Genomic DNA, 15,332 nt, shown 5'->3' on the forward strand with positions numbered 1-15,332 from the left:
TAGAACCTCATCATTCCACAGAGGGTCTGCAGGCAGGTGAGAACACACCTGGGCTTACGTCATCAGAAGTTAGGGAACCTGCAGGAACATGTTAACCCAGACAGAGAGGCTCCACGAAGAAGCTCCATCCAGTCAAACTTCTGGGTTCCACCAGAACCTCCAGTTCATCTTAACAGCTGGACCGAGTTCTTCCAGGTTCTAAGAGGCTCAACTGGTTACCAGAGCTGATGAACTTTGACCTTTTGGACCCACTGCTCACATGAACCGGCTCCAACCTTCGTTCTGATGGTTCTGTCAGAACTCGTTTCTTTGGGCCCTGGAACCAGGAGGAACTGAGCAAACCGCTGAAGGTCTAAAGTTCCCAGAGCCTAGAACTCAGTTCCTCCACCTCACAGCTGATTGGTCCGATGGTTGTCAGTAAAAGTGGGAGGAGCCAGATCATTTCACAGAAAGAAAATCTTAAGATTTTAAAATATCTTCATCCTCAGCGCAACCAGGGAGCTAACTATACGATGGAGTATTAGGGCCAGGGTGGAGATAATTTTTCTTCTATTTCGAGAATAAATTCGTAACATTAAGATAATTAAGTTTTAAATTACGGGAATAAAGTAATCTCTTCCCAGAAGCCCTTTCTTCCCTAAAATAGCGCCAACAGTTCACCAGATCATCCAGTCAGATTGATTCAAAGTTTTCTATCTAAGGAAAACCAGCTGATTGCATCGACTCATTGACTCTTCAGCAATCCCTCACACTAAGCATGCTTGTAGCGACTGTGGAGAGGAAAAACTCCCTTTGAACAGGAAGAAACCTCCAGCAGAACCAGGCTCAGTGTGAGGGATTGCTGAAGAGTCAATGAGTCGATGCCTGGTTGATTCTGGATCCTACAGAACTGTAGTATACTTTTCCCGTGACCCGAATGGATCCTGACCTCCAGGTACTGGATCTTTTTTTAGAAGACAGAACCAGAGAGAACATTTTTCCTTTTCCTTCCTACTGGAAATAAAGCTTCTGTTCTGGTGGAGAACGTTTGACCCTTACTTCAGTAAATAGTGAACATCTGGAGAATTGTTCAAAGATCCAACTTCATCCAAGGTTCTGTCTGAGTTCTTTCAACAATTCTAAATGTCTTCAAGCATAATCTGGAGTTTTAAAAGAGATAAAACTTTAAATGGACCGAATCTCCTTTGGTCCGTCTGTTCTGACCACCGGTCACAGGAACAGTGCCGCGAGGCAGAGGGGATTGACCATTAGGCAATACTAGGGCCCCAAGTTCCTGGGGGCCTCATATGTATGGTTAATACAACTATTCCTTATTTGTGCACATTAATTGTGTTCTTAATAAAAATCCTTTTGCTAAAATGCCATCAGGACGCTGATTATATTAAGTGTGTCTCAGCCCCCCCCTTCAGTGTCCACCATATTGGATCAGTCCATTTGCTGCACATGTTCAAAAAGGTCCAAGCAGCGTTAGCAAACTAGCGCTTTAGTTGCTATATTTAGAGACTTTTCTGCGGAAGCCCAGAGCGGTCGAACTCTATTTATTTTTGTCTTCTCGAGATAATGACATAAATATCTCGTTTTCACGGTTAAACCATTTTTTTCATGAGAATTATCTTGTAATCACGAGTTATTTCTGACTTGAGATAGCGAGATGATTAACCTGTCTGAGTCGTGAGTGAGGCTGGATTCCCAGTCCATCCACGCCTTCGGGGTCTGAAGTTGTTCAGTCGCTTTTAGTTGCTTTAAGTTTACTTTTTCTTTCCACTCATTGCGTAGAAACATTAGAACCAGATCTGTTTTTAAATTAGCATCCTTAATCTGGACTCATTTTGGGGGTTAATGCACCTTCTACCTGTTCCAGGTGTAACACCGGGGCGGGTCAGAAACACCTGGAGGCCCGACCTCGTTTGGTTGGTCGGTTCTGTTCAAACAGAGAACTTTTATTGTGAAAAAACCAGACAAACATCAATTAGCAGAAAATCTTTTATTTCCTGTAAAATAAGGCCTCTTCATCATCATCATCATCATCACTGATTGCACTGAAACGACAGCAGCTCATTGGTCGCTGATCGGCTCTCTGATTGGTTCACAAAGTTAGGGTCAAAATGGCACATTAGAGCCCGGTCCCGTGACCTGTGATCTGGGTCATGTGACTTGATGGCGGCCGTCAGCAGGTCCGTTTCAGCTGCTAAGACCCGGAACAGGAGGGGAACCCGTGCACACGGCCCCGGACACGAGCAGCGCCAGCTGTGACCAGCAGCAGCTTCACTGTCGCAATAACAGGGCTCAGGTGTGTGTGGGGGGCGGAGCCCGCACCTGGTGACCAATCAAAGCAGAAGAACCTTTAAAACTGCTTCAGGTGAGGCTCCGCCCCCTCCGAGTCTCCAGGTGAGCTAAACGGAGGTAAAGCAGCTCAGCCAATGCAGCGGCACCATCATGGATGACATCATCATATCTAATAATCAATAATTTAATCAGTCATTAAAAGCTTTGAAATGTAAAACCACAGGTGAGTGCGCTGATTGAGCTCCACAGGTGACGCCCTGACCAATCACAGCAGGACGGGGAGGGAGACCCGCCCATCAGGGGGAGGAGCCTCAGACAGCAGAAGGACTACTCTAAAAAATTAGGAGTAAAAATCTTAAATTCAGTCACATGATGAACCACCTGACCTGACCTCACTCACGTGGACGCTCGCGTCTCTCACGTGGACGCTCGCGTCCGTCTCTCACACAGCTCTAACATAGAATGGCCTCTGCCGGGTCCTGGCTCTCCGCTGCGTCCTCGCCGTCCTGCTCCGTCTCTCCCAGTAGAACCCGGAGCTCCGACAGTCTCTGCTGCATCTTGGGAACGCCTGACAGCTGGTTCTCCAGGCGCTGCTTCTCCTCCTGGAACAGGAGAACAAACGGCTTTTAGAACACCGACCCGCCAGCTGAGGGAGAGCGTGAGCGCCGTGAACTCACCTGCATGGAGGACCGGGCCGAGGCGTCCAGAGGCTCAAACTTCCATCCTCCTTCGCCGTCGAACTGCAGCAGGTGGGAGTGGTACTTCCTGTGGAGCAGGGGAAGGTCAGCGGCGGCCGGAGGATTGGCGGTTCTAAGAACATAAGAACGTTTCTAACCAGAGGGAGGGGCGGTGGGTGATTGACAGCAGAGCTATCCCAGCATCCTTTGCAGCCTGGAAGATCTTCCCCTCCACGTCGATGCTGACGGCGCTCGTACACTCGTCCAGCAGGGCGTACCGCGGGCTGCATCACAGAGAGACAACCAATCAGCTCCCACCAATCAGAGCCGTCCTTATATAAAAAGCACTGGATGATGTCACAGGGAGGCGAGGTCTCGCTGTGACATCATCAGGGCTGGCAGAGCAGGTACCGGTGGTAGAACATGCGGGCCATCCCCATCCTCTGCTTCTCTCCTCCAGACAGAACGTCCTTCCAGTCGCTGAGCGCCTCCCAGCCTGAAACACACAGGTTACTGTAGTACTACTATAATATACTATAGTACTGCTGTAGTACTACTGTAATACTACTATAGTACTGCTGTAGTACTACTGCAATACTACTATAGTACTGCTGTAGTACTACTGTAATACTACTATTGTGATACTGTAGTACTGCCATAGTACTACTATAGTACTGCTGTAGTACTACTGTAATACTACTATAGTACTGCTGTAGTACTACTGCAATACTACTATAGTACTGCTGTAGTACTACTGTAATACTACTATTGTGATACTGTAGTACTGCCATAGTACTACTATAGTACTGCTGTAGTACTACTGCAATACTACTATAGTACTGCTGTAGTACTACTGTAATACTACTATAGTACTGCTGTAGTACTACTGTAATACTACTATAGTGATACTGTAGTACTGCCATAGTACTACTATAATACTGCTGTAGTACTACTGTAATACTACTATAGTACTGCTGTAGTACTACTGCAATACTACTATAGTACTGCTGTAGTACTACTGTAATACTACTATAGTGATACTGTAGTACTGCCATAGTACTACTATAATACTGCTGTAGTACTACTGTAGTACAACTAAAGCACCGATATAATACAGCTACAGAACCGCTATAGTACTACTGTAGTACAACTATTATACTGCTATAGTACCGCTTTAGTAACTGCTATAGTACTACTATAATACAGCTAAAGTACTGCTGTAGTACTTCAGTAGTGCTATAGCAGTACTATAGCAGTATTATAGTAGTACTATATTAGTACTACACTAGTACTATAGCAGTACTACAGCAGTACTTTAGCAGTATTATAGTTGTACTTTAGTAGTACTTCAGTAGTGCTATAGCAGTACTATAGTGGTACTATAGAAGTATAATAACTGTACTACAGTAATACTATAGCTGTATTATAGTAGTACTATAGCAGTTACTAAAGCGGTACTATAGCAGTGTAATAGTTGTACTACAGTACTACTACAGCAGTATTATAGTAGTACTATGGCTGTACTACAGCAGTACTACAGTAGTACTACACTAGTACTATAGCAGTACTACAGCAGTACTTTAGCAGTATTATAGTTGTACTTTAGTAGTACTTCAGTAGTGCTATAGCAGTACTATAGTGGTACTATAGAAGTATAATAACTGTACTACAGTAATACTATAGCTGTATTATAGTAGTACTATAGCAGTATAATAGTTGTACTACAGTACTACTACAGCAGTATTATAGTAGTACTATGGCTGTACTACAGCAGTACTACAGTAGTACTACAGCAGTACTTTAGCAGTATTATAGTTGTACTTTAGTAGTACTTCAGTAGTGCTATAGCAGTACTATAGTGGTACTATAGCAGTACTATAGCGGTACTATAGCAGTACTATAGCGACACTATAGTGATGCTATAGCAGTACTATAGTACTGCTATAGCATCACTATAGCAGTACTATAGTATACTATAATATAGTACTGCTATAGTGATGCTATAGCAGTACTATAGTACTATCCTATCCTATAGTAGTACTATAGCAGTACTATAGTACTGCTATAACATCACTATAGTGTCGCTATAGTACTGCTATAGTGTCGCTATAGTACTATAGTACTGCTATAGCATAGTGATAGTGATGCTATAGCAGTACTATAGTACTGCTATAGTACTACTATAGGATAGGATAGTACTATAGTACTGCTATAGCATAGTATATAGTGATGCTATAGCAGTACTATAGTACTGCTATAGTACTACTATAGGATAGGATAGTACTATAGTACTGCTATAGCATCACTATAGCAGTACTATACTATAGTATACTATAGTACTGCTATAGTGATGCTATAGCAGTACTATAGTACTGCTATAGCATCACTATAGTGTCGCTATAGTACTGCTATAGTACTATAGCGACACTATAGCAGTACTATAGTACTGCTATAGTACTACTATAGGATAGGATAGTACTATAGTACTGCTATAGCATCACTATAGCAGTACTATACTATAGTATACTATAGTACTGCTATAGTGATGCTATAGCAGTACTATAGTACTGCTATAGCATCACTATAGTGTCGCTATAGTACTGCTATAGTACTATAGCGACACTATAGCAGTACTATAGTACTGCTATAGTACTACTATAGGATAGGATAGTACTATAGTACTGCTATAGTGATGTTATAGCAGTACTATAGTACTATCCTATCCTATAGTAGTACTATAGCAGTACTATAGTACTGCTATAACATCACTATAGCAGTACTATAGTACTATCCTATCCTATAGTAGTACTATAGCAGTACTATAGTACTGCTATAGTGATGCTATAGCAGTACTATAGTACTGCTTTAGTACTGCTATAGTACTGTGCTGTAGTACTACTACTGTAATACTACAGTCCTGTGAGGCAGCGCTCTGACTCACCTCCCTCCCTCTCCAGGATGTAGAGCAGGTGAACGGTACGAAGGATCTCCTCCAGGTCCGAGTCCGTCAGCCCCTTCTGCACCATGTCGTCCACCGAGTCAGGATATATGACCTGGTCTCTGAGCGTCCCCTCTGACATGTAGGGTCTGCACAGAACCACAGCAGCAGCGTCACTGATGGCGTTCTCATCTCCTGCTTCCTGACATCTATTCAACCTACTTCATGTTGTCAGACAGGATCTGAGTGATTAATATCTAGATTCTACGGGTCTGGCTGTGACTGGGTCACCACGGGCAGACCGTGGACCTGTACCTCTGAGGGATGTAGAACATGTTGTGAGGCGGTGGACGGTACAGCGCGCCGCCGTAGACGGGCCACAGCCCACTGAGGATCCTGAAAAGAGAACTCTTCCCGCAGCCGTTGGGACCCGTGATCAACACGTTCATCCCGTCCTCCACCTGCAACACACACGAGTCATGAGGCCACGATGGCAGAACCAGAACCGACACACTGACCAGTACCCAGCATGTGAGGGGACCGAGCCGTCACGGGACTAGGAAAGCAGATTCTTAGAGCGTGACTCAGAGAAAACGGGCCAATCAGAACACAGTGACCGATCTGTTTCCACGACTTCCTCTGATTGTCGCTCAGAGCCAAGCTAACCTCTGATCTTCACTTCCTCACAACACAAAGAGACTCTTTACACACGGCCCGGCCCGAACCGGACCGGACCAGACGGGCCCAGGCAGTCAGTAGAATCCTGATTGAACTTGTATCTGTTTGAACAGGAAAACCAGTCTCAAGTCTTCAGTCCCCTGAACACACTGTTCAGCTGAGCTGGAGGAAAACAGGAAGGTTCTGATGGGCTCCGTGGAACCGGCCACTCGGGTTTCAGGTCCGTGCCTTATCCCCAACACATACAGAACGTACAGGAACTTCCTGTGACCCAGACGAAGCTACTTCCTGTGAACCAGAACCTCCTGTGACCCATCAGGAGCTCAGTCTGCCTGGAGGTCTGATGTTCAGAGCTGCAGCGCTGCCACCTGCTGGTCAGCAGCTGAAGCTTCACCCTCTGAGCCTCAGACTCATCAGGTTCTGAACCGGTTCTGGTTCACATGTGGTGAGATTTTAATTGTTATTGTGTTTAGAAGAGTTTGGATCTGAATGAAGGACATAAGAAGTTCTGGTTCCCAGCTGGATCTCCTTGTGAACTGAACCGGACCTGAACACTGGGCAGACACTCAGAAACATAATGGTTTGGTTCTACGGAGCGCTGACGGGTCGGGCTCTTTGGTTCTTTGGGTTCACCACAGATTCTGATCAGACAAAGGGAACAGAACCAGATCCAGCGGACCGGCTCCTTCTGACAGCCTGACACCAGAACCAGCGCCGGCGCTGCCGTACCTGGATGTTGAGGCTGGACACCACCACGTCTCCGGTAGGAGTGATGATGGGCAGGTTCTGGCAGCGGATCCCCGTCTCCACGTCGATCACCTGACCTGCATGCGGCAACAGAACCAGCAGAACTTAGACCATGATTGAAAGCATTCGGACCGGAACCGCTCATCGAGTTCTGGTACGGAGGACGACCCGGCTCACCTCTGATCTCCAGCGGACCACAGATCCTCTGTCCGTGTCTGACCTGGGCTCCTCGCTGTGCTGCAGACTCCTCCTCCTCGCTGTCGCCGGAGCGACGGTATACGCCCTGACTCACGTCCTCAAACACTTCAAACATCTCCCAAACACGGGAAGTGTAGCCGGCCAGCTCCGTCACCTGCAGGAAGAACGTCTGAGGTCACATGACTACGTGGGAGAAAGGGGGGAGGGGGTGCGGACACAGACCTCCTTGTAGGAGCTCATGATCCTCTCCACGGCATCGGCAGCAGCGTTTAGAAGGTTCCGGGCGGTGGTGAAGGCCTGAGTGCGCTCGCTCACCAGCTCCTCCTCCTTCATCCCAATGGCCGCCTGCTTCACCTCCTCAGAATCTGCACACAGCGACGACCAGAGGTCACACGGCGCCGCTGCAGCCTTCGCTCTGGCCTGCGGCGCCGTGCGTTTACCGTATTTGGAGTACCCTGTGGCGGTGATGATGGGCACCGCCACCATGACCAGGCCGGACGCGCTCCAGACGTACTTCATGAGGAACTGTTCCAGCATGATGTACCAGAGACGCTTCCGCAGGATCTGATGGATCTGAGCCGACAGGGCGCCGTAACTCTGCTGCAGCCGGGAAAGCTCCACCTGCCGAGCAGACGCACCCGGGCAGGTTACACAGAACCAAAGCATCGACAGGTCGCCGCTCAGAGCGCCGCTCACCTTGTGTCCTCCATAAAAGGCGATTTCCTCAGAGTTGGCGATGATGCGTGAGTGCATGTAGCGCAGGTCTCCCTTCCTCCGCGCCTCCTCGGCCACCAGCTTCCCGAAGTGAGGCGAGCAGGAGCGCAGCACCTTGGCGGTGAGCGCCACCACCAGGCCAGCAATGGCGGACGGCCAGGTGGTGTTGGCTCCTATGGGACGACACATTTAGGCTTGGCGGCGGTGTGCGTGTCGGCGGGCGTGTCAGCAGGCGTACCTTTGGCCTCAGCCGTGCGCAGCAGAGTGTAGCAGGTGACCACCACGTCCAGAATGGGTTTGGTCAGGTTGGAGTACAGGTGAGCGATGGAGGCGGAGAACATGACGATGTCCTCGGTGAGAGACTGGTCGGGGTTGGACAGGCGGCCGTCCATGTTGCTGATGCGGTAATACGTCTGTGAACGGGAGACCATTTAGACTCGCTCAGCCGAGACGGACGCGGCCGTTAGCGATGCGGACGTTAGCGACGCGGCGTTACCTGGTTGGTGAAGTACAGCTGGTAGGCATGGTTGACCAAGCGGCTCCTGAAGCTAAGTGTCAGCTGACCCTCCAGGAATCGGATGGCGCTGTTGATGAACGTTGCAGGAACTGCAACCAGAAGCCACTTCAGCAGCTGCAGCACAAACGCCTGTGGATCTTTCTGCACGATACACCTGACGATCACACCTGAGAGAACGGGGGGGGGGGTAAGAATCGGCCGACGCTGCAGGTCGTTTCTCAGTCTGTGTACCTGGACGTTCTCATCAGCATCAGCCCTAGCACTGTTCCAATTCACAAGAATAAGACCGAGAACGGACAATGGGCGTTTCTCAATTCACGAGAACGCGAGTACGTACTCGCGTTCTCGTCAAGTCCGTTCTTGGCGAGAACGCAGGCAGATTGGACTTGACGAGAACGCGAGTACGTACTCGCGTTCTCGTCAAGTCCGTTCTTGGCGAGAACGCAGGCAGATTGGACTTGACGAGAACGCGAGCACGCGAGCACGCAAGCACGTATGTGTATTGGAACAGAAGCGTACTCGTGACGTCATCACAGGCAACGTTCTTTAGCATTGCTTTAACAGTCAAAACTATTTATCAACGAGCGGTAGTTCACACATAACTAGACCGAGAGAAGTGCACTACAGACGGGGTAAATTTAGCCCTGGCTGCGGTTACCCTCGGAGGTCTGCTGGTCACTCTGGTCCGCTCAACGTCGGACTTTTTTTTTAAATTTCGCACTAACTCTGTAAACAGGCCACACAGGGAGGCTTCAATGTATAATGTTATCGCCTCAAACGATTTCAAAACGTACTTTTGAAGAACAACAGCAGCAGAAAAGGGAATGTTTAACTTAACACTGTGAGCGCTGTCTGGAATCAAGCTGCGGCCGCGGGGCATTCTGGGGAAGCGGTCAGTCTGAAGAACGCACAAGTCTGCTCTGATGCATGCTCGATAAAGAGGGCGGGGCGAGAACAACATCCGGGGATTTGGTGCGTTCTCGATCTGGCGTTCGTTCTCGAGAATTGGAACGGTACTCGGGCTGAGGCTGATGACGTGTCACGAGTACACGAGAACGCTCAAGAACACATATTGAGAAACGGCCAAAGTCTCCGGATGTTGTTCTGGCCCCTCCCTCTTTACCCAGCATGCATCAGAGCAGACTTGTCCGTTCTCCAGACTGACAGCTGTCCCAGCATGCACTGCGGCAGCTTCCACGTTAGCGCTCACAAAAGTTCTCTTTTCTGTTGCCGTTGTTCAATAAAAGAACGTTTTAAGATCATTTGAGGCGAGAACATTATACTTTAAGCTTCACTTTATGGAACATTTACTGATTTAATGCTTAATATATGAAAAAAGAGGAACGCGGCTAACCGCAGCCAAGGCTAACGTTAGCCCGTCTGCAGCAGCCCTCTCTCTGCATAGCTATGTGTGAAGTACCGCTGCCTCTGATGGCGAGATTTTTGTTTTATTTGGTAAAATGTTCATTTGATTTGTGTTTATCTGACTGTGTTCATTATTATTCCTCCACTAAATGAAAAAGTCAGAATTTATTATCATCTAGAGATTATTAATAACAGGAGGTGAAAAGCAGCTCCAGACTAGCTTTGAATGTGATGATGTCATCAGTACGCTGCTGTTCTAATTGACCCAGATTTATTCTGCGTTCTCCCAGAGTCCAGACTGTGTCCTTGTCAAGAAAGGACTTGGTGAGAACGAGTCGGTACTCGTGCTCTGGTGAACTGAGAAACAGTGAAAATCTCGTTCTCTCTGGACAGGCGTAGACAAGCGTGAAACCAGGGGTCTCCAGTCCTCGAGGACCGCCGTCCTACCACGTTTAGGCGTGTTCCTCGCCCTGAACACCTGAATCAAATATCCAACCTGATGAGCTAATTTTCCAGTCAGGTGTGTCGAAGCAGAGACTCGTCTGAACGGTTCAGGACGCCGGCCCTCGAGGAACCGAGTTCGAGACCACTGGAGAAGACGGATGTGAACTGAAAGGGTTAAACAGGTAGAGGAAGATGCAGACCATCCAGAGAAGCTACGTAGATGGACAGGAAGGTCCTGGTCATCAGAGTGACAGAGTGCAGAGCGAGCAGGCCGAACTCCGGACACAGTAACCGTGGAAACAGGAGCTTCAACAGGTGAGTCAGTCTGAGGACGAAGTCTTTGTTCACTGATGGAGACCTGTAGATGGGTAGAAGGTACAGGTGAGAACAGGTTTGGGACGCTGAGAAATGTCATCTTCATCTGTCACCTGTTGGATTTCTTCTTCTTCTTCTCCTTTTCTCTGTCATCCACGCCGCTGACCACGCCCACAGGTGGTTTAGCTCCCCCTTCCCGGCTACCCGCTGCACCCCTCTGTTAAAACGACACAGAGTTAGCTGCAGCGTTCCCATGACCTCTGACCTTCGGACAGGTGTGCGTCTCACCTGTAGCCGCCTCCACACATATGGAGACAGTTTTTTGACGGCGTAGGCAGCAATCAGGACGGCGGCCAACTTCCTGAGCTTGGAGCTCCGCCTCAGCTGAGCTGGCAGCTTCTCATAGGTCAGCTGCATGATGACGGACAGCTGACGGATGTCCAATCAGTGCACAGGGAGAGCACCTGGATCCTGAGCTGACCTCAGAGCCGAACGCTCCACCTGCACACAGGTAAGGTTACAGTTTTAATGCATAGTTTACAAAAAAATAAAAACATTCCCAGTGGCTACCATTTTAATCACATGGCAGTTCTGTAAGGTGTCAGCAGGGGTCAGCGTAGAGCAGTGAACTCCCTACCAAGATCTCTATTTAATCAGTGGATTGCCGATAGGCTGGAAAAAGTGAAGCCACTTGCTGCTATCTTGGTACTCCCTACTCTGTTGCACCATGAAAACGCTGAGGTGTGTAGCATTTGGCTGCTGTGGGAAGACATTCCACTGGTTATTTATTTATAACCATTGCTTTAATTGCTCTACCTAATTTAGTCGAGTGTATACACATGTATAAATACGTTTTTTTGTTTTTGTTGATAGTTCTATGATTATAAAGCTGGCAGCAGAGAGATTATGAAGTGGATTCTGTCTGTCGGCCGGAGCGGATCCTCCACCGACTGCAGCTTTAATTTGATATAAACATATTTGTGTGATGATAAATTCAAGATATTGATTATTTGTGCCTGTCGACCACTGATCTCTATTTATTCGGTGGATTGCTGATTGCCTGTTGGTAGTATGGGGTTGAAGTGAAGCCAACGGCCGCCATATTGGTACTCCCTAGTTAGACCGGTCGTAATGTAAACAATCTGTGAGCTACAGCATCAAACATCATGATGTTCTCATTTTCAGGGGGATTTAAAGCTTTTAAAATAAAGATAAATTCATCACTTTGACAGAATGGCTGTTTCATAGCATCAGTAGATTAACTTTAACTTAGAATAAACAAATAGGCCCATCACATTACAGAGTCATTATGAAGTCTATAAATAATTTAATATAACATTTATACAAATCCATCCCAATAAAATTAATGTTTTAATGGAGCAGAATAACACAGATGAGCCAAAAGTGATAAATTGATGATGTTCATGTATGTTATGTGCGTCGAGCACATTAATTATTTTTGTTTCTTTTTTCATTTCCCTTTTAGTGTTGTATAGACCTTAGTTGAGTCACTTAAATTTTAGAGTTGATAATTATTTCTTTTTTCTTATGTAAATGATTCGATTACGTTAATTGGTTGTGATATCGGTCCGCCTATAAGTAGGCTGGGTTTTTCTCTCTCTCTCTCTCTCCCTTCGAACCTTCTGATCGAGCCGCCGCCACAGAGGGAGCATCTAGACGCGATGCGCACGTCTCCCGTCTTTGTAGGCCGCCGCTGACCTCTCCAGCCTGCCATGTGGTATTTTTGTTTGTTAGCCTTTGTTTTTTGCTGGTTTTTGTAACTTTGACCTGGTGGGACCGGTTGTCCTGTTTTTGTTTTTTTTAAATATATTTTTATTAGAGTTTTACCGTTAGTTCGGTACTAGCAGAGGCTTCAACAGCCCTGTATAGGGTTGGCCCTCTGCTGTACCGTTTTGTTGCTTTGGTCCAAGTTTCTGTTCATACTTTGGGTTTTTTTTTTCTTAAGAGTTTTTTTTTGGTCACGGGGAACTGGGGAAAAATTTGACTCTCTGTTTTCTTTTCTCTTTGCAGAAAAAAAAAAAACGGATCTAAAAAGAAGTTCCAGAGATTAAGAATAAAATAATTCTTTTGAACCTCATGTTTGTCTCGTGTCCTCAAATGTGTCGTGGCCTGGCTGGTCGTAACAATGTAATATACATAATATTACATATTACACAGAATTTCAAGATTTTACATGAAGACTGAATTACCAGAACACGTCTCTGGATGCTGCAGTACTTTCCTAGTTGCAGGTTGTTCATGCATTATATATATGTGTGTGTGTTCTGGAATGTCCATCCAGATCTCCAGACCTGAAGATTATAGAACATCTGTGGGATGATGTGAAGCAGGCCGTCGCTCAGCGACCATTAAACTCATCTGAACTGGAAAAGTTTTCAAAAAGAAGAAAATGCCTTCATCCAGGATCCAGGAACTCATTCAGAGCTACAGGAAGCAGTTAGAAGCTGCTGGTTTGGCAAAAGGAGGATCTACTAAAGCAGAGAAGTTCTGTTGATCAACAGTCAATGGACCGACCCAGCAGAACCAGCTCCGAGGTACCGGACCTTTTGGTCTCAGTGGAGAAACGGCAGCTTTAAAGGAGGTTCTGGTTCGGTCTGAAAACCACAGCTGTTGCCCAGATGGTCCAGTCCAGCTGTCAAAGTACACCGGACCAGAACCAACATCCAAACATCAGAACTTCTTCAGAGTACTGCTGCTCGGACCTCAACCGGACCAGAACCAGACCTTCAGGAGGAACCGGATGTCCAAAGATCCGAGACGTTCTGCTGAAGGCTGTGAGCAAACAGGGAAACCAGGAACTAGGAGCAGCTGCCGGGTCAGAACCGGTTCCTCTGCAAACACAGCTGGAACTACAGGGAGTCCCGAAGTCATCCAGAAGAGAACCAGAACTTTGTTTAGTTTGAAACACAGAACATTGATCCCAGAGAACCAGAACCAGGACCAGAACCAGAACCAGGACTGGAAACAAAGGTTAACAAGTTGGGTTAGATCAAACTGAGGTTGATCATGGATCTGTCTGGTCTGGGTCTGTCTGGTCCCGGTCTGCCTGGTCCAGATCTGTCTGGTCCCGGTCTGCCTGGTCCGGGTCTGCCTGATCCCGGTCTGCCTGGTCCAGATCTGTCTGGTCCCGGTCTGCCTGGTCCGGGTCTGCCTGATCCCGGTCTGCCTGGTCCAGATCTGTCTGGTCCCGGTCTGCCTGGTCCGGGTCTGCCTGATCCCGGTCTGCCTGGTCCAGATCTGTCTGGTCCCGGTCTGCCTGGTCCAGATCTGTCTGGTCCCGGTCTGCCTGGTCCGGAACTTCTTAACTTTAGAAACCTTTGTTTATTTTATTACTGAACTGATTAGATTTTTTATAAATCGATCCGTTTTATTCTAACTGGATCAGAACCGGGTCAGGAAGACTTCAGTCCTGCTAGAACTTGTGTTTCCAGATGCTGATTGTGGTTCCGCTGCAGTGTAAACATGCTGGGTTCTATTAGAACTGCACCAGAACTCGGTTGTTGATGAAAAGTTCGGCGGAACTAGAACTGATCAGAACCTTCCTGTCAGGATTAGAAATCAGCAGAACATAAAGGGTCCAGAGTCTGACGGAACCGGACCGGTTCGGGTCAACCGGGACCGAACTTGACCTTTGAACTGGTTCTAGTTCCGGTCTGAGGCCGCAGCTGTTTCCGAACCTAAACCTGACTGGACGGAACCGGCCGGTGTCAGTCAGGCTAGCTAAAGCTAAAGCTAGCGGCTAACCGGAACTTTGATGTAGAAATTAACGAAAAACTCCCGTTTCCGGTGACCGAGCTTGTTCTGCCGAACCGAACCCGTCCGTCCGTCCGTCCGGACCGCGGGAGGCCCCCCACCCCCCCAGCTGGAGCAGAACTCTTACCTCATGGCCGAACCGGTCCAGGATGAGCTGCTCTAAGGACAAAGTTTGCTCGGTGTTCCCTGGGCTGCCTGCTGCGGGTTACCGCCTCTGTGAGGACCGAAAGTTACGCAATGAGCCGAGAGGCTTGAGAACGTTCTTCAGTCTGACCTCTGAAAGTCAGAGAACGTTCTTTGTTATATAGATAGAAACAAAAGCAACTCTGCGAGGCCCGCATATTACAACAGATCATTAGAGCCAGAATAGAGATCTTCTTCTATTAATAGAATAAAGTCATTAAATAAAGAGAAACAAGTTATATTTTATAACAACTCCTCCCAGAAGCCCTTTCTTCCCTAAAATGAGGAATGTGGAGCATCATGTTAAGTTCTACTTTAGCATCAGTTTGACAAATCAGGAAATCTTTTAGCAGCAGCATCAAACTGGGCAGGATGTCAAAGTGGACTCAGGTTGCTGATTGGTGGAGCCGGTCTGACGTCATCTACTAAGCGGAGCTCCAAGCTTTCTTTCTAAAACTGGTTGTTGAATGATTACTTTTTTCTCAAAATAAAATTA

General features: G+C 47.3%; 1 protein-coding gene across 1 annotated transcript; it reads right to left on the bottom strand.

Annotated features, from left to right (window-relative positions):
• Nucleotides 1–1,969: 1,969 nt before the first annotated feature.
• Nucleotides 1,970–14,984, bottom strand: abcd1 (ATP-binding cassette, sub-family D (ALD), member 1). Its single transcript, XM_038298435.1, has 17 exons — nucleotides 14,781–14,984; nucleotides 11,168–11,380; nucleotides 10,993–11,096; nucleotides 10,765–10,922; nucleotides 8,735–8,922; nucleotides 8,477–8,651; nucleotides 8,221–8,411; nucleotides 7,965–8,145; nucleotides 7,747–7,889; nucleotides 7,504–7,678; nucleotides 7,309–7,403; nucleotides 6,217–6,362; nucleotides 5,905–6,050; nucleotides 3,375–3,459; nucleotides 3,122–3,247; nucleotides 2,964–3,051; nucleotides 1,970–2,888 (listed from the first exon to the last, which is right to left on the bottom strand). The coding sequence occupies exons 2-17, from the start codon at nucleotides 11,294–11,296 to the stop codon at nucleotides 2,739–2,741; spliced, it is 2,280 nt and encodes a 759-aa protein (XP_038154363.1). The 5' UTR covers nucleotides 11,297–11,380; nucleotides 14,781–14,984; the 3' UTR covers nucleotides 1,970–2,738.
• Nucleotides 14,985–15,332: the final 348 nt, after the last annotated feature.

The sequence above is a fragment of the Cyprinodon tularosa genome, unplaced genomic scaffold, assembly GCF_016077235.1.
Source record: "Cyprinodon tularosa strain WSP-4 unplaced genomic scaffold, ASM1607723v1 ctg407, whole genome shotgun sequence".
In the NCBI taxonomy this organism is placed as follows: domain Eukaryota; kingdom Metazoa; phylum Chordata; class Actinopteri; order Cyprinodontiformes; family Cyprinodontidae; genus Cyprinodon; species Cyprinodon tularosa.

Excerpts from the sequence above, each read along its gene's own strand:
- abcd1 (XM_038298435.1), bottom strand. The coding sequence starts at position 11,296 with ATGCAGCTGACCTATGAGAAGCTGCCAGCTCAGCTGAGGCGGAGCTCC. Across the intron at positions 7,890-7,964 it reads CACAGGGTACTCCAAATACG|ATTCTGAGGAGGTGAAGCAG; the intron begins GTAAACGCACGG and ends CGCTGTGTGCAG. Across the intron at positions 7,404-7,503 it reads TGGTCCGCTGGAGATCAGAG|GTCAGGTGATCGACGTGGAG; the intron begins GTGAGCCGGGTC and ends TGCCGCATGCAG.